Genomic DNA, 19,226 nt, shown 5'->3' with positions numbered 1-19,226 from the left:
TCAAAATGTTCCACAATACATCTTTTTCTGGTTTTGTCAGGTATAAAAATAATATTTGCAAATATAAACAGACTTTCTTGACTACCATACCAATTATATCCTTGAATTTCTGAGTCCCTTATTTTCTTTGCCAGTGGTTCTAAATATAATGCAAATAACAAAGAGGAAAGAGGACACCCCTACCTGATTCCTCTGATCAAGCAAAAACTATTATATTCCTTATTCATATTATTCATTATTCATGTTATAATTAATTTTCGCCTCTGATCCCTCATATATCGTCCTAATCAACCTTATATTTTTTTCAGAGAGTATAAATGCTTCCATTGCCCTGTTCGTAAAGTCACAGCTTACTCTGAAATGTTTTCTCTACATCAAGACCCACCAACAACAGTGGTACTTTCTTACATTATGCTTCCTTCTGGATCATCAATGTTCTGTTAATGTTGTCAAATGTTTGCCTCCCCTCCACAAAACCACATTGATCCATATCTATCAATTTTGGCATCATTGTTGCCATTCTTTTAGCAATTATAGACATAAACAGATTATAACCATGGTTTAGTATTGAAATGGGCCTGTATAAAGCTGGATCTGATGGATCTTTACCCTCTTTAGGTATTACAATTACCACTACTTTCTTCCAGGATGTTGGTACTTCTCCTCCTCTTAAAATATTGTTAAAAATACTGTTAAACAGAACCTTCCAGTTCTTTATCAGTTTTTCCATCCTAGCTCCCAAACATCCACAGGAATACCATCTATTCCTGTGGACTTTCCTGTAGATTGGTTATACATCACCATTTTTATCTTGTCTCCTCCTATCCTGTTAGTATTTGAGCCTCATCTGCTTCTAACCTTGGCATATTTAATTTTGTCTTAAACATTTCCATTTGTACCTTGTCTTGATTTCCATATTTCTCTGCTTTATACAGACTTTCACAGAATTTCTGAAATATTTATAATACCTTTACAGGATCTTTTGTTACTTTCCTTGTTATAGGCTCCCTAAGCTTGGCAACAGCCCTTTCTATTTTCTTTTGCCTGATTTGTTGTGTTAAAAACTTTTGTGCTATAGAGTTATCAAAAACATTTGCTTAACAGCAATCTTTTTAAACTCATGCATATTACTGAGGTAATCATTTATTTTCTGTTTAGCATTCTGCAGTTGCTCCTCTTGTTTTGTGAGATTCCCTCTATTCTGCAAAACTTTAACATTTAATAGTCCTTCTAAATAATTCTTGTTACTTCTTAACCATATCTCCTTTTTTTTATTTCCACCATATTTTAAACTCCACTTTAAGTTTATCCCACTCCCTAGCTATATTTTCAGGAGAAATTCCTATCTTCTGTAATAGCTCCTGAATAATTTCCACTACTCATGCATTAAATTCCTGTCTTTTCAACAAATAGGTGGGAAAACGCCAGTGTTTCATTTTTATTTCATTACCCTATGTTTTTATTTTAGTTATTATTGGTGCATGATCTGAAATAGTTATTGGGCGAGTATCAAGGCCTTAAATTAAATGCGTATGATCCTGTGAAATGTAAATTATGTCTAGCCTAGCCCAGTTTTTGTATCTTTGGGAATAATATGTAAATTTACTCTGAACTCCTAGTACTGAATTCACATATTCCATGCCAAATATTTTCATAATTTTCTTCAAATATCTACCCTCCTTTGTTATACTTTCCCTTCTAGGCCTCCCATAACCATCTTCACTGCTGCAAATCAAATTGCAATTCCCACCTATAAGTAATATCCCTTGCTGAAAGCTGATTATTTATCCCAGAGTTTTTTAAGCTCCATTGTAGCATTTTTAGGTAGAATATAATTACATGCCTAAGTAATCCTCTTTCCTTGCCAGTCACCCCTTAATACTACAAATCTACCATTATTATCTTTTTTATCCTCTACTATCACTATTAGAGCTTCTCTTGCAATTAATATAAGTACTTTTCCTTTCTTTTGACCCAGATATTCTGCTGAATAACCATCCTGAAAAGATTTCTCAAATTCACATGCTCAGTTCTTTTCGAGTGTTTCTCCTGTAGCACAGCTATTTGCACTCTACATTTTTTAATATTGTTTACTACTCTTTCTTTTTTGCATTAGTCTGTGAGACCATTGACATTTAAAGACATTACAACAAGCATCATTGTATTAAAAAGTTATTTTTTCACCTTTTATGTATAAGAGCTTTTTGGTTAAATGTCTAGTTCCAACTTTTGTGTTACATGCATACACTGTTTGGCAGGTTGAACTTTTATACAGTTGTTTCTTGTCATATCCATTTCAGCCTATGTCACATCTTACAGTACTTTTTGTTTTTATTGAAAACCCTCAAAAAGAAAACACACCCACAACACACCCTAAAACCTATTAACTTAATACTAACACACAAAACAGTACATCTTCAAATATGGAAGTGTTACCCTCCTAATAGGAACAAATGTCCAAAACTGACAGCCACACTCACAGGCTTGCGTTAGCCTAAAAGAAGGCTAGATGCATGGTGCAGCCAATGCTTCTACTATGTGCTGTCTGATTTTGTCTTATCTTTTTAGCTCTGCCAGCTGGGAAAACACCTGAATACATTCAGAGAATATTATCTCCAAACAATGTGTCTTTTTTTTCTAGCCAGTTTCTCTTTATCAGATTGTCTCCATGGAAACATGAGGACCATATACAGAATTCCTACTAATCATACATTTATTTGCTAGAAAAAAGCTTTATAATATTCAATATTCTTTTTCATTTACTTGATTTCTCTTAAAACTTGTTACTAGATCAAGTTAAGGTCCTTAATCCAATCATTCCCTCATGCAAGAATGATAAAAAGCACATTCATTTTTCATTTATCATGCTCTTTTAACCAGACTTTTTTTTTACATTGCAGTGCCTACATTTATTAAAACTGACCAAGGAGAAAGAGAAAACAAGGGAGAAAGAAAAAAAAGAAAAAAAAGGATCACCTGTTTACAATATTATCCCCATTACACTTAAAAACAACTGAGAAAACTTTATAGCATGCAAAGAAAATCATACACTATAAAAATAACAATATTGAGAAAAAATTTGTTTAACTTACAGTTAACTTTCTCCCTTCTCTTCTCATTCCCTAAGTATCTTCCAAACATTAATGACATGAAGTAGGGCATATACTTTAGAGTGCCCCACAGTCCAAAAAAGTCCAATATTTGCAGGTTTTCTTGTTCTGTTATATTTCACAAATATAATTATTGCTTTTAACTTACCAACAGCTTTTAAACAAATACCTTCAGGTGTGGTTCCTATAAACAATGTACATATATTTTGGAAGTTAAGTCACTGACACTGGAAAATAAAACACAAACTGAAATAATATTTATTAAAGGGAATTATTTATCAAAAGGGGATGTCTGTTGGTTAAGTGTATGGATTGCCCAGAATTCTACTTAGGCAAAACTGAAAGAGCCCTAAGAAATAGGATTTATAGGCATTTTTATCAAATAGGTAAGAGAAACACTAACAGTGCTTTATATAAACATCTGGTTAGCAGCCCAATGTGTTCCACTTTTAAATTTGGGCTTTTAAAATAGGTAAAACTTAATATAAGGGGTAGCAATTTCAAGACTTTACTTGAAGTAAGAGAAGTTAAATGAAAGGTAAAATTATATGATAATCATCTACCTGAGTTAAATGACAGTATCAAGTTACAACCAATTTTAAAGTTAAGGTCAAATAATTTTAATTAAAGAAAATGTAGTCATTATTTTGATTTTTTTGTATTTTGCTTGCTGAGGATGGTGGTGATCTTTAACAGTAAGCTGCAGTTGCTTTAAAGCTTCTAATTAATTTAGCTTTATTGGTTAATTTGGTTAAGTATATAAATTCACAGTTTTACCAACTTTTGTGATTCTGATGGAATCCATTATTATTAAGGATGAGAGTGCTTAATCATGTTTGTGATTATACTATTTTATTAAAGTTACTTTTTAAGGAACAATGGTGGTTTTATTTTAAGTACTTTGAAGTGGTGAAGGGAAGTCCATTCATCCAGTGCAATTATTTAAGTTTAATAATTATTGATTTGTAACTGCACATTTGTCAATTTTCAAGCTACTTGTTTTATTCCTGTTAATCTCCATCTCCCAAATCCTGTCTCTGCTTCATTTCCAATGTACTCTCAGTTCTTCTAGTCAACTCTTGTGATCCCTTCCTTCTCTCCAGCATTTTTCGTTGAAACATTGGAAAATGTTTCAATGGCACAGACTTTCCATGGTCTTTATTATTAGAAGAACATAAAGCAGAATGTCTTTCTTTTTCACAGCTCACTTTTTCTCTGACAAAATTTTGTATTTCCTCCTTAGCATGTACTTCATCAAAAATGACTTTGTCCCTCCAGGAAAGAAGCTAGCTGGGTACAGCAGTATTCCATGAACAGTGGAATAAATTTACTCCTGTTCTGCCTGGTGTACATTGAGTAATTACTCTCCACAAATACTTTGCTGTCTCCAACTTTTAGTACTTTGTCCTTCTGGCACAGTTTTGTAAGAATCAACTTCTGCTGGTAGGATTGCATCTTTACTATTAAAGTTCTATGTTTCTTTCTCATAGCCAGGTTTAGAGCATACACACGATGTGCCCTTTCAATTAACTCCTGCTGTGGAATATCAGTTTGGTTGCATATTTGTGCTTTCATAAAATTAATACAGTCTGTTCCTTCCAGCTTCTCTGGTACAGCTGAAAATCTCATGTTTTCCCTACATGCTCTGTCCTCTAATTCTATTATTTTTTTAAAACATCACTTATTTTATTTATTATTTATTTTACATTCGTTGACTGGGAATGTCAAACTGAGCTCAAGCCCCTTTTCAGTGGAGGCCCAGTGAGAAAAGCTCCAAGTGTACAAAAAACATTAACATAACAATATATATATTTTCAAGAAGTTACACATTCATGCAGTTGTTGGCAAATTATACAGTATTATAAACAAAAGGATAATAATTAAAGTAAATAAGAAGTAACATGTTTAGTTAAGTAAATTTGCTAATCATGGTTGTGTGGCTGAGTATAGCATAAGCTTAGGAAATATCATAAAAAGCATAGAATGTGGGTTGTTCATGCTAAGTATCATGAGATAGTCAGACAGTACTATGTAGGTAGGTAGTGGTCAGTGAGGGTGTGTACAATGGCAGGTCCAGTGTTTTTTAAAGTAGTCTTTAGTGGCTAATTTGAATTGTTTAGGGTGAGTTATGTTCCTTTTTTCTAGTGGGAGTTTGTTCCATGCTGTAGAGGGGTGGTAGCTATATAAGTTACAGCCTGTCTTGGATTTGGGTTTATAAACATTTAATAGGTATTGGGATCCACTTAGGAGATGTCTGGTAGGGGTATAATGGGAGATGAGGGATGATAACTAGGGCAGAAATTAGGTTGATATAAAATGGAGTGTATGATTTGGAGCTCAGATTGTAGGAACAGGTGAGGTAGTTTGAGCTAGTTGAGGTGTTTTAGTGAGAGACAGTGGTGAGATTTATATGTTTGTTGAGCAGCAAATCTAGCTATCTTGTGATAGGTAGTTTCTAATTTGGTAAGTAGGGAGGAGTTTAGATTAGTAAGTATTTGGGAGCAGTAAGTTAGGCAAGGTTGAAGGTAGGCATGAGTAAGAGAAATCCTAGCTTCAGTGGTGAGGAGTTTGTTATTCCTATACAGGCGTCCTAGCTTTTGGTGTTTTTTTTATACAATTATTAATGTGTAGATCAAATTTTAGTTGATCATCTATGGTAATGCCAAGTAGTTTTGTGCTAATTTCGACTTCTATAGGAGTATTGTTTAGGGATGTTATGGAGAAGGAAGACTTGATGTGGTTAGCAGATTTAGAAGAAAGAGTAGTAATTTTGTTTTTTTGGTTTGAGGATGAACTGGTTTTTGGTGAGCCATGTCTCAACTGAGTTAAGGATGTTTGGGTAGTTGCTAGAAGTTCAGAGGGTGAGTTAGCAATGGTGATGACTGTAGAGTCATCATCATATTGGACAATGGTAGATTGAGGACAAGAGGAGTAAAGTGAGTTGGTAAAGATATTAAATAATAGTTCCAAGAATGGATCCTTGGGGGACACCTGTCCTTACTGAGAGGGGGTAAATAGTGCTGAGTCCCATCTCACTGACTGCTGTCGCTCAATAAGGTAGCTACAGAACCATGCAACTGTATCGTGGAGAAGTTTAGGTTTGTAAGTTTAAGTAGTAGAGTGGGAGACAGTGTCTAAAGCCTTCGAGAGGTCAAGGAATAGGCAAGATATGAGTTTATGATCATCTTTGGCTAGAGTAATAGTGCTGAGAAAGGATAGTAGAGCTGTGGATGTACAATGCTTGAGATGGAAACCATGCTGTGTTGGAGTGAGTAGTTTGTCCTGTTTGAGATGATACATAACTTGTTTGTGTATACATTTCTTGAAGACTTTAGAGAGAGGGGAGAGGATAGCGATAGGCCTGAAATTAGAGATTTCAGTGGAGTTACCTCCTTTATGAATAGGAAGAGTGTAGAACTGTATCCAGATAGATGGTACTTTGGACTCAGAGATGGAGTGATTTATTAGTATGGATACAGGCATAGCACGGGAGTGTGCAGCAGTCTGGAGAAAGTATGAACGGATATTATCAGCAGATACAGAGCATGGTTTGAGTTTAGAGAGTAGAGTTTTGATGTAATTAGTGGGAACAGGTTTGAGAGAGAAGGAGTTAACTGAGTTAGTAGTTGAGGAGGGTACAGGGTGATTAAAAGTGTCGTTGTTTGAGTGGCTAGAATTAAATAGTTTGGAAAATGACTCGATAAAATAGGTGTTGAAGGTATTGGCAGTCTCTTCAGGTGACCTGTCAGGACAAGGATTTGGTGGAGTTGGGTTACCAGGATGTAGTATTTGGTTTATAGCATTCCAAAAATTTTTTGGATCAGATATTAATGTTTTGGGGGGATTATGATAGAAATCTTTTTTGTCTTTGTTGATACATTTTTTTAATTTGATTCCTAAGTTCTTTGTACTTTTGCAAGTCAGTTGGAAGTTTGAATTGTGCCCATGTCTTCCAAGCCCTATCTCTGGTTTTCATAAGGGTACGGTTGGTTTTAGACACCCAGGGTGAATGTTTGCTTTTATTTGAACGTTTTTGGGTGGAGCTAGGGAATTTAAAATATTAAAAAAAGTTGAGTTGAAGGCATTTACTAGGTCGTCTAGAGGGAGCTGTGTAAGGAAATTCCAGTTAACTTTAGAGAGAAGGGTTCTAAATGTATCGGGGTCAAAGCTGGAAAGCTTGGGACAGGTGATAAGCTCAGGTGATAAGCTGGTGTGGTTTAGAGAGATGAGTGGTATATCGGAGCACTTTAATAGGTGAATGATCACTCAGGGAGTCTGGTAGACTTTCTGGATTATGGTATTTATTGAGATTAGGAGCAAGTATCCAATCCATCAGGGAGCCTGGAGAATGAGAATTGTTAGTACGGGCAGGGTTTGAGATTAGTTGTATAAATCCACAGAGATTCATATGGTGTGGACAGTCAGGTTTGTTGATGTACAGCCAATTAATGTTAACATCCCCAAGAAGGATGGTTTCATTACAGATGTTTTAAGAGAGACACGAGAGTATATTTTCCAGTAGGGGAATGTTGTCCTAAGGTGGAATATATATGGGTTACTACTGTGATGGTAATATAATTGTTGAGTTTAAGATTTGCTGCCAGTATTTCAGCAGGGGCAAAGGAGGGAATTGGTTGCTTAGGATGGGAGAGACTGTGGTTGTTTGAGTAAACTATGGCAACCCCACCACCTTTTTTCATTAAGCGATCTTGGCGAAGTATGTTGTAACCGGGGGTGGGGGTGTCTTTATCTTGATTTGGGGGGTTAAGTCATGTTTCAGTTATGGAGATAATGTCTTCGGTATGAAGAGTTAGCCATACATGAAATTGGCTTAGTTTGTTAAGGATACTTGAAGTATTGATAGAGTAGAAAGAAATCTGCATATTAGATTTGGATGGTAGGCTAGAGTTAGGGGTGGTATTGTGTGGGGTAGTAGAGTTAGTGGTAGGACCATGATTTGGGTGAATGTCACCTGCTAAGAGTAGTGTCCTTGAGGAGTAGAGAGTTTCATTTTTAGTGGGTAGATGTGAGGGAATTTTGTCTTATTCTTGGATGTAAGATGGCTTGAGGGAGGAATTTTTATTTTAGGGAATGGTATATTCATAGGAAGGATAGATGCAGAAATGACTATGGGTTGTTGAGGGTAAGAAAAGATGTTTGAGTGAGGGTAGGTGGGGGCTTTATGGATAGGGGTTAGGAGTGTGAGCGGTGATGTGATGGTGAGTAGGAGGAGTAGAGGAGGTAGGAGTAGGACAGAGATGACTCCTTGGGGGAGGAAAAGAGGTTTATAGGAAAGTGAAGATAGTAAGATGAGTGTGTGTAGGTTGGGTGTCTGGGAAGAGTTTGTAGAGAGTAGTGGAATGAAAAGTGATGAAACAGAAGTGAGTAAGAGTAGGCTTTGATGGATTTAGGTAGGTTAAAAGTAGTTTGTGGGTGTTAGCTTAAGTACAGGGAGGGGAGTAGTAAGGGAGTGTGAGGAAGTAGCTGTTAGGTATTAAGGAAATTAGCAGTCTCATATTCAGCCAGCCTTTTCTTCATTTCGATTTCTGATTATTGCAGTTTTATTACCTCATCTGAATACCTGTTTAAAGCTTCTTCTGTTTTTCCAGCTTTTTGTTGTTTGAGTTGATATAGTCTATCAGGGTTTCATTTATTTTAACCCTGCCTGTGTGCAGTTGTCTTATGCTTTCCTCTAGGTTACTTGAAGTCATGTCTGGAGCTTGTACTGCTTTTTGCAGAACAGCTGAAGGACTTTTCCCAGTCAGTGTTTTTTTCTTCAACTTTTGTAGCTGATTTTCCTTCAAATCCTCTAAATTTCTTTTTTTCCAGGCATCCAGTCAGTGCACTTACTAGCCAGTTACTGAAATTTACCCAGAAACACAAAGATCCACTGACCTTCAATGCTGAGTTTCTGTTTTCACACTGGGAGAGCTAGAATTAAGCTGTTACTCAATGTGCAGCCATCTTGGAAGTCTTTTACTAAATACAGGTCTTGTCTGCTTTCTCAAGGCCAGGTTTGGAGAATACACACAATATACCTTTTCAGTTAACATCCTTCTGTGGAATACCAGTCCAGTTGCTTATTTGTGCTTTTATAAAAGCAATACAATGTGTTCCTCACAGCTTCTCTGGTACAGCAGAAAATCTCAGGTTTCCCCTGCATGATCTGTCTTCTAACTCTATCACTTTTTGAAACAGCTCTTCTTGAGCAGTCTCATACTCAGCTGGCTTTTTTCTTCATTTCAGCCTCTGATTTTTGCAGTCTTATTAGTTCATCTGAATAGGGTGGCCACAGTGGTGCAGTGGTTAGCATTGCTGCCTCACAGCAAGAGGTTCTCCAGTTTGATCCTCATCTGGGGTGCCTTCTGTGCAGAGTCTGCATGTCCTCCCTGTGGTCGCATGGGTTTCCTCCGGGTGCTCTGGTTTCCTCCCACATCCCAAAGACATGCTGCAGGTGGATTGGACACTCTAAATTGGCCCTAGGTGTGAGTGTGTGCATGTGTGTGCCTTCTGTGGATGGTTGGGTGCTAGGCTGGCAACTCAACACCGTAAAACTCCACTGCCAATCATGAGCGGACAAGGTGATCCTCTGTGGCGACCCCTAACTGGGAAAAGCCAAAAGAAGAAGAATTAGTTCATCTGAATAGCTGTTTAAAAACTTCTTCCATTTATTCCAGACTTTTGTTATTTGTGTTCATACTTCAGTATTTCATATATTTTAATCAGCTCTGAGCACATTTAATTTAGATTTTCCTCTAGATTACCGGATGCCATGTCTTGCACCAAAGCTGGAGCTTGAACTGCTTTTTGCCAAACAGCTGCAGGATTCCTCTCTGTCAGTGTTTTCTCTTTAATATTTTCTAATTACTTTTCTTTCAGATTCTCTTAAGTTTCTTCTTTGCGAGCATCCAGGCAGTGTTCTGACTAGCCAGGAAATGAATTTACTAAATCTGGCAGACTTACTGGCCCCTGTCAGTTTCTTTTCTCACACAGAGAGAGGTGAAGTTAAGCTGCATACTGATTAGTGTGCAGCCATCTTGGAAGTCCATCTATGTACAAATAATCCTTGATAATCAGAATCAGATTTTTTTACTGGCTACAACTTCAAAACATTAGTATCAATCATTTCTCCTGACCCCTTTTGCTGTATGTACTTATTTTCCCCTCCATATTTTTTTCTTCTTTACAGTTTCTTCACATATTTCACCCTTTCCCAGTCCCTTGTTGTCCTTCCTTGTGTATGGTTTCTTCTCCTGCCCCGTTTTTTTTTATTCTTTACTCTTTGCTTTTCAAAATCCATCCAGAAGTGTCCCTTTTTTTTTACACAGCCTGCATCCAAGTAGAAATCTTCTTGCTGTATGTCCTTTCTACACACACTGGTTACATAGTAACTTGTCACAATCATTAATTACGCGAAAAAAGCCCCCCACAAAAGAAACATAGCTGGCCAGCATATCTTAATTACATTCTATAAACAATCACAAACATAAGACTTGGCAAGTGTTTTGACATTTTTTTATATTACAAACAGCTTCCAACCTCCACCCTCCATTTCACAAGTTTCTCTCTTCTCTAAATTTCACAATATCATAAGCAAATTTATACTGACCCTACCTGCAATTTTTTAACATTCTCTTCTAGTTCATCAGTTCTAAACTGCAAAGTAACTTTTTTAATATTTAAATTACTACCAGAAAACAAATAATTGTTCCACAGATAAATGTTCTTTTTGTTTCACAGTTGTATAAATTTCATCACCAGTCCATCAGTTTTAAATGCTAAGTCACAAAAAGTCTCTGCCCCAATATGTACATAAGACTGAATTTTTTGAGTTTTAAAACCCAGGAGAGTTACTAAATTGTCTATACATAATATTTGTCTGTTACAGTGTCCTTTTTTGTTGTTGTTGTTGTTGTTTTTGTTCTCGCTGTTGGTCTTTTATTTTTAAAAACAGTTTTACATGCAGTTTGTTGCTGTTGTCTTTTTTTTACCTGCTGTCACTGCTGCATATATTTTAGTTACTGCACTATCTGCTGCCACAATGGCCATGGTGGTGCAGTGGTTAACGTTGTTGCCTCACAGCAAGAGGTTCTCTGGTTCAATTCTTGGCTGGAGCGCCTTCTGTGCAGAGTCTGCCCATCCTCCCTTTGGTTGAGAGAGTTTTAAAGACATGCAGGTAGGTGTGAGTGTGTGCGTGTGTGCGTGTGTGTGTGTGTGTGTGTGTGTGTGTGTGTGTGTGTGTGTGTGTGTGTGTGCACCTTCTTTGAAGGCCAGGCAGTGGGCTGGCAACTCAACACTATAAAAACTCCACTGCCACCGGTGATCCGCTGTGATGACCCCTAATGGGAGAAGCCAAAAGCCATTGCTTTTTACTATCTACTGCCACAAAAGCAGACATCATCTCAGTTTATTGCTGCTGCTTTCCTCTTTTAAATTCTGACACTCCTGTATAGCTTTTAACTGCTACATTCTCTGTTGCCAAATCATCTGGTTCCTTTTGCACATTACCATCCTCAGCACTTTCAAAAATGTTATCTTGCCATCTCACCGCATGAAACAGCAGAACTGTCACCTAGATTATCCTGCTTGATTATTTTTAACAGAACATCATCTGCAAGCCCCCCAGTGCCAGTTCTGTAATCTGTACCAAATCAACAGTCTTGCTTACTTCCTTCTCCATGAAGACAGCTAAACTCTGTTCATTTTTAACATCCCCCCACACCAGAATCTTATTTACATTCTGAAGCTCTATATTTAACAAAAATGTCCTCCACACTATCACTTCCCACCTTCAAACTCTGCATAGCCTTTCTTTTCTCCTCCATATGCTGCTGCTTCCTTTATGTCTCTTCCTTGCTGCTGTAGGAGATTATGGTGCCATCTAGCAGCTCCAAAGAGTAGAGGGATTTCAGTGGCATCCTGACAAAATTAGCCCACTAGTGTAAATATCACTTCAGGTCTCCCCTGAAAAGAGGCTACTAGCCTAGTAGGACTATACCGGTCAATAAAGGATAAATAAATCAAGGCGAAGTGTCAAGGGTTGAAAATGCTTACCTTTCACTGAAAACAGGAATATGGGAGATAAAGCAAATTATGAGCGAGCTTATACCTTTTGCAAAGGGAAATATCTATACAAAGAGGAAACTAGAACTTAATAACAGACAGGGATACAACCGGGGGCCCAAGACAGACTAGCTTACTGATAGAACTAAAATACCTGGGGAAAGCATATGAAAACGTTCGGACTAGCTAGATGTAATGGAAACACAAATACATACAAGAGACTACACACATATTACTTGGTGAGCTACAACACAGAGATCACAGTAGACATAATTTACATAACAAAGGAGCATGTCTACCTATCTGAGGGGGTAGATACTCATCCAACCACAATATCAGATCCTGCCTCTCTACAAGTGGATAGTGAAGTCCAGGAAAAAAATATATTTTGAAGCATACTGGAAATTTCTCAGCTATTTCAAGAAAACAATGAGTTTTAATGAATGGTTGAAAGATAAACTAATAGATATTCTTTCCTGCATTAATACAGTAAGAGTAAGAAAAGCTGGAGGAAATATGACAGGATAGCAAAGAGGCAATAAAATATCAGGTGATAGCAAAGGCTAATAAAATCTGGGAGCCAGTTATGGTAAGTACCAAAAGGCACTAAGAAAAATAAAATAACAAATTAAGAAAGCAGGGTGCAGAAAGAATGTTTACCAAATTGCATGACTCATACTTGAATTTTAGAGACAGATCTGTAGAAAATACTACAACTCATGCAGAAACACTTTGTATTTTTTATGTGAGTGATGCAGAAGTAGAAGGCAGACATAAACAAATGGTAAAATAGTTGCAGGAATTAGACTTACTTAAGCTACCTGATATGAAATATAACAACCTAATAACAAAAAATAATGAAAGAAGAAATCAGAAAGCTGTCAAGAATCAAACCACAGGAAAAACATCAAGAATAAATGGGTTTGATTATAAAATATTTACAATAATACTAACCAGAAAGTTGTTTAGATTATTACGCCACCAATTTAGATCAATGTGGGTTTGTGTAGGGCAGGCAGACTTTTGATGTTGTTGTTGTGTCTTTCGGCTTTTTCCCGGTTAGGGGTCGCCACAGCGGAACTCCGGTCCGCTAATGATTGGTAGAAGATTTTTACGTGCCGAGTTACCAGCCCTGATGCACAACCTTCAACGAAGGTACACCCCTTCACGCATGTCTCCACACAGAAGACACTTTAGCTGAGAATCGAATGGACAACTTCTTTCTGTGAGTCAACAACGCTACCGCAGCACCACCACCAGCGCAGTTCTCAGACTTTTGATAATAGTATAAAAACATTAATTAACAAAGGAAATAAGAACATCTGGAATAGCTGGTTGCAAATGGGGAAACACCATAGAAAAGAGCATTGTTCACAGAAGCCATAATATTTATCTTACTGACCCACAAAAGATTTAGGGACCCTGTTTAGTTTATTAAAAAAAAACTATTGTTCACAAAGCCATAATATTGTATCTTATTGACCCACAAAAGATTTAGGGACCCTGTTTAGTTTATTAAAAAAACTATTGTCAACTAACAGTCTACAATGTAAATGAAAGGTAAAATAAAGGCAATAGTTTTAAATTGTATACCTACACATACATTGGTACAATATTCTACCTGTGGGGACACTTTCAAATTAGACACTTGGGGGAATGGTTAAAGTGGAACAAAAACATGGAAAGAAACAACACAAAAGTCAATGCACAAAATTAGATAATGGAAGATAATAACCATGAAAATAGATGATAACATTCAGGCCATTAAAATGTTTCTGGTCCCTCTGGTGATTTATATCAATCAAGCATTCTATTTATGTCCCCCAAAAGAAACATGGACAAAAATACAGAAAGAGCTAAAGGAGTTCCTGTGGGATGGTAAAAGGGAAAGATTGCTTTGGGGAAAATTAATCCTCCAGGTAGAAATGGGGGGGGGGGATAGAGATGCTGGACCTGGTGGAATACCACAAAGCATCCCAACTATGGTTAATGTATATAACTCAGAAAGCATGTTACATCTCAGAATGGAACAGTATGATGTCTAAATGAGAAGGCTTAAAATTGGACCTAAGATGAGTAATGTGTGGGCTTTTAAAGATGAGGTAAGTGGGACGTATACTGCAAAATATCTGATGGAGTATATAATCCAATTGTTAAAACAGAAGGAGATGAAACAGTGGGGAAAAACAGTGCCAAGAGGGAGTAGAAGACTAAGAATGAGAACTGGACACTTGGATGAAGTCATAAAGCTATAGGGAGAATTGAAATAAGGCCCTAATTCTGGGAGAACATTCTAGAAAAGAATAAGGCTCTGATGTGGGGAGAGGCTTGGCCTCAAGAAAGAGACAGACTGACATGTATGGGTCCAGTAGCAGCCAGAAAGAAGATTTTTGGAAAGAAAGGAGAAGTCTAAAACACACCAGAACTTATAAAATACATTACAGAGGCCAGGTCAGAGCTTGCACTGAGAAAGCATTTAGTAAGCAGAGCATATAATGGTAGAATAGAGTTCAGATACACTCAAGCAAAAAAGTCATGAAACATTGGAGCAAAAGGATTGAGAGGCATATTTCAACAAAAGAATGGGCACGGATATTCAGCATCCAAAGGTATGCAACAAAACCAAAACTATTTAGGATATTCACTTGAAAGTGTCCTCTTTGATACTTGTACACTCCAGCTAGAATCCAACACATGTTTCTGCAAGCTGACAGAACATGTTGGAGATGCACGCAAGGTATAAGGGGCAACCAAGAACATATATTCTGGGAATGTGAAAAACTAAATATCTTCAAACAGGGATCACAAAATCTGCTGTTAACCAAGGAGATGATGCTATTGAACTGGTCTAAGTCATTCAGTTGTAAAGGGGAGCTGCATAGAAGCCCTACTACTTTTTTGTAGCTAAAATAATAATAATCAGAAAATGGAAAAGTAAGAAAACACCTGCATGTCATGAAGTTAGCAAAAATGGATGATGACATAAAATTAAGCCTGAACAGGGAAGGGAGGGTTCGGCTCCCAATACTAAGTGGACTAAATGAGAAATAGCTTTACTTCAAATAACCAAGGAATGAGTATAGAAGATGAGGAAGATTCCTGAAACGACAAAACAAAAGTACAAATGACAGATAAAAAGAAAGTAGGTAAAAATAGGATTAAAGTGTTTAGACAAAGCACAGTATTCCTCCAAAGGGGATAGAACTAGGTCCCTTGTCCATAGTCTCTTTTATTCACTTTGTGCTTTTATTAAGTTTTTTTAACATTATTATACATCAGCTGTAATTCTTTAAAATGGAACTGAACAAAATGATGCAAGTAGACATAACTTGACATAATTACAAAGATGATATAGCTTAAAATGAATCAAATATAGGTAATCCTCAGTTATGCATTGGCACCATCTATGGAAAATGTATATCATGGGCAATTGTGAACATATGTGATGATGCCCACCACTGGTGAAAAAGAATGAGGTATACCAAGCATGCAGATTACACACTGATTGTGTGTAATGTTGATGCTGTATAATAAAGTTTATCTTACTATGAAGAAAAAAGAAAGTCCAATAAAATAGTCAGGGGATTGGGTGTGGAAAATCCAAGAGGGTACTCATCCTTAGTAAATTAGTCCACAGATAAAAGCCGATTAAAATAGGGCTTGTTCTTAAATTTCAATAGCCTAAAAATTGTCAGACAGATTTATAGACAAACATTTTAACTGTGGTGGTACAGCGGTAGCATTGTTGCCTCACAGCAAGAGGTTCTCTTGTTCGATTCACGGCTGAAGTGCCTTCTGTGTGGAGTCTGCATGTCCTCCCTGCAGTTGAGTGGCCTCCGAAAGACATGCGTGAATGGGCATGCCTTTGCTGAAGGTTGGGTGTCGGGCTGGCAACTCGGCACCATAAAAAAAATCTACTGCCAATCATTAGCGGACCGGAGTTCCGCTGTGGTGACCCCTAACCGGGAAAAGCCGAAAAGACAAACAAACCCTAGCAGTACATAATGACACAACATAATATTATCAAAGTTATACACACTAACTATTTTAGATAATGTTATTCAAGTTATATGGCTTTATCCAAGCCTGTCTTAAATATGAATATAAGTATACAGTACCTCCTTTCTATCAGATTACCCATCTGTCTACCTGTCCAACTACCTATCCATTAATTTTTATTAACCACTTATCCAATTCAGGGGTGTAGTGAGCCTCAATCCTTCCCAGAAACAGTAAGCTCAAGTCAGAATCCACCTTGTACGGAATGCTACCCCACTGTAGGTCATTACATCTATACACACACACACACACACACACACACACACACACACACACACACACACACACACACACACACACACACACACACACACACACACTCTTAGTGACAAAATTCAATATAAGGTGCATGGCAATGGAGCGTGCCTCCCAACTGTCCAGAACAATCCAAGTCCGAAACAGGCAACCCAAAGCAGAGACTCCTTCAGAAAAGTTGATTTATTCTGTACAAATCTCCACATGTCAAGCAAAAATTGTATAAAATCCAAAAGTGACCAAACAGTTGTTGTAAGCGCTTTCGTCTGTTCTCTTGACAAACTTTATCAAACTAAAAACATTCCCACTAATCAGTTCTTTTATAACAATCGTCATTCACTCAATTAATTTTTAAAGTGGTAACATTCCTTATACAATAATTATAACCTTACAAACAACTCTCAGTACTAATTAAAAAAGAATTAATAATTAATATATTAACATGAGCGGACAGGTGATCTGCTGTGGCGACCCCTAACCGGGAAAAGCCGAAAGAAGAAGAAGAAGAATATATTAACATGAAGCTTTTAAAATTTGAGACAAAATATGAGTTCATAACTTTCTTGCCATTTGCTTTAAAATAGGTAGTAGGGATAAGTGTTCATTAATACCTGGGGGGTTGCTGGCATTCAAAGTTAACTGCCAATACAATTCCCTTGATTCAATCTCATTCCTCCAATCACCTCCTCTCATATTTTGCCTAACAATGTCTAAACTTACCTACTACCTATTTTAAAGCAAAGGGCAAGGAAGTTATGAACTCATATTTTGTCTCAAATTTTAAAAGCTTCATGTTAATATATTAATTATTAATTATTTTTTAATTAGTACTGAGAGTTGTTTGCAAGGTTATAATTATTGTATAAGGAATGTTACCACTTTAAAAATTAATTGAGTGAATGACGATAGTTATAAAAGAACTGATTAGTGGTAATGTTTTTAGTTTGATAAAGTTTGTCAAGAGAACAGACGAAAGCGCTTACATCAACTGGTCACTTTTGGATTTTATACAATTTTTGCTTGACGTATGGAGATTTGTACAGAATAAATCATCTTTTCTGAAGGAGACTCTGTTTTGGGTTATCTGTTTCGGACTTGGATTGTTTTTTTCATAGTTGGTGCTTTTCCAGTCCTAACGCTCGTTTAACTGTCCAGATTTGTGCCTCATATTTTTGCTATGTTCTCATAAAAATTGTGGTTTTATTCCAACTCATTATGGATTAAAGTCAATAAATAATGACAGACATTTGTCCTTCAGGAAATGCATGATAATGCAAAACCTGTTATTTTATCAACTTTGTAAGTTTATTAGAGCAATATTTAAAATCTGTCCTGGATTTTAGGCTTTTGCCCCCCCATTATTTTTGGCTTTGTCTGGAGATTTTGAGCTAAAAGGTGATCACTGGAGATGACAGGGATCTGAAATATTCAGAGGAAGCTTGTACAGAAGTAAGACAGCCTCCAAGCTACACATGGACACTAACTAGAGATGAGATATGTGTTTATTTTAAAGATGTCAGCATTAGTGGCTTTTCTACCTGTTAAAGTCATTGAGGACCAAATCATGTACAAATGAAGATGAACAGAATGAAGGGCAGCACTCCAGACTGAAATGTATTTTATTAACAGCTTATATTGTCAAAGCCTTAACATTTTGTGCCACACTACCACACCGTTTAAGCACATCTTTGAATTGTGTATTTGTACAAATTTAAAATTTCCTTTGTCATACAAAAGCATCTTTCTTAAGCAAGAAGTAACAAATGGAGAGGCTACCTTTTTAAATGAGGGGTTTAGTCAGGGGTGTTAACAGAAAACTGAACATTCTAGCTATATTATAACACTGAATCACATCTGACACAATCACAGAGAATGATTCCATGTCTAACAAAAAAAAATCTATTGTTGCATGATTTATTACATGAAATCAGTCTGTGTGGATGACAGGTAAGATAACAAGAGCACCTTTTCTAGGGGTTATTATTTCAGGCCTTACCTGGACACTGCAGGCTCCTTTCCTTGTTGTTCCACCAGCATCTCCTTCAAAGCTTCCAGGTTAGCTAAGAAACACAAAGGAAGAAAGGATAGAAAACAGGCAGTTATTTGTTTTTCCATCTCTATGTTCCTTCCACACAATAGGATAACAAACATAAGAGATGGAGTTGTCTGAACAGAACTTGTAAATACAGTACGAGAAACAAACCTCTTATATCTGCTACTAAAAAGTGGTAACATCAAAAAGTTTGTGTACTACTGTGGGGAACGTAACTGCTTCTAGCCAATGATTGTTTATAAAATGGATGGGCTGAAAGAAAAGGTGTAAGCTGCAAGAAGTCTTACAGGCAAAACAAAAAAACTCATTAAAACAAGCAGTGATATAATGTATAAGTAGTCTCTTCAGTCTCTGGGCTAGCTGATTTATTTTCTTTGTCTTGTCATTTTATGAAGCTGCAGGATCAAAAGAGAGGCAGAACCCAATAACCTTTTGTAACCAACATATTACAGTAAAACTCCAGATTTCAGACCTTTGGGTTTGAAAACTTTGATTATCATTTTTTTTAATATTGCACCTACAAAAAAGCTTCCAGACAGTTTCCTTTGTTCTTACGTTACACATCACATTATAAGAAATTATTAAATGAAATTACTTGCAGAGCGATTGAAACTTAATATTTTGCATTGTGATTTGCATTCTTCTTAAGTTTCAGGTTCCCATTCATAAAATAATATGAGACATGA

The 19,226-nt window shown here is 36.7% G+C and overlaps 1 protein-coding gene across 5 annotated transcripts in view; it reads right to left on the bottom strand.

The window, feature by feature from the left end:
• Window positions 1-19,226, bottom strand: part of RELL2 (RELT like 2) — a 610,006-nt gene that overhangs the window by 142,565 nt on the left and 448,215 nt on the right. For all 5 annotated transcript variants that reach the window (XM_044069084.1, XM_044069083.1, XM_044069081.1 and 2 more), the window contains one exon: window positions 18,484-18,547. In XM_044069084.1, the coding sequence (XP_043925019.1) occupies window positions 18,484-18,547 (64 nt within the window). The remainder of the gene's footprint in view (window positions 1-18,483; window positions 18,548-19,226) is intronic.

This window comes from Protopterus annectens, chromosome 4.part0 (assembly GCF_019279795.1).
Source record: "Protopterus annectens isolate FY-2018-M chromosome 4.part0, PAN1.0, whole genome shotgun sequence".
NCBI lineage: Eukaryota > Metazoa > Chordata > Ceratodontiformes > Protopteridae > Protopterus > Protopterus annectens.
Note: the sequence above shows the minus strand (reverse complement) of the source record. Positions and strands in the feature narration are given on the sequence as shown.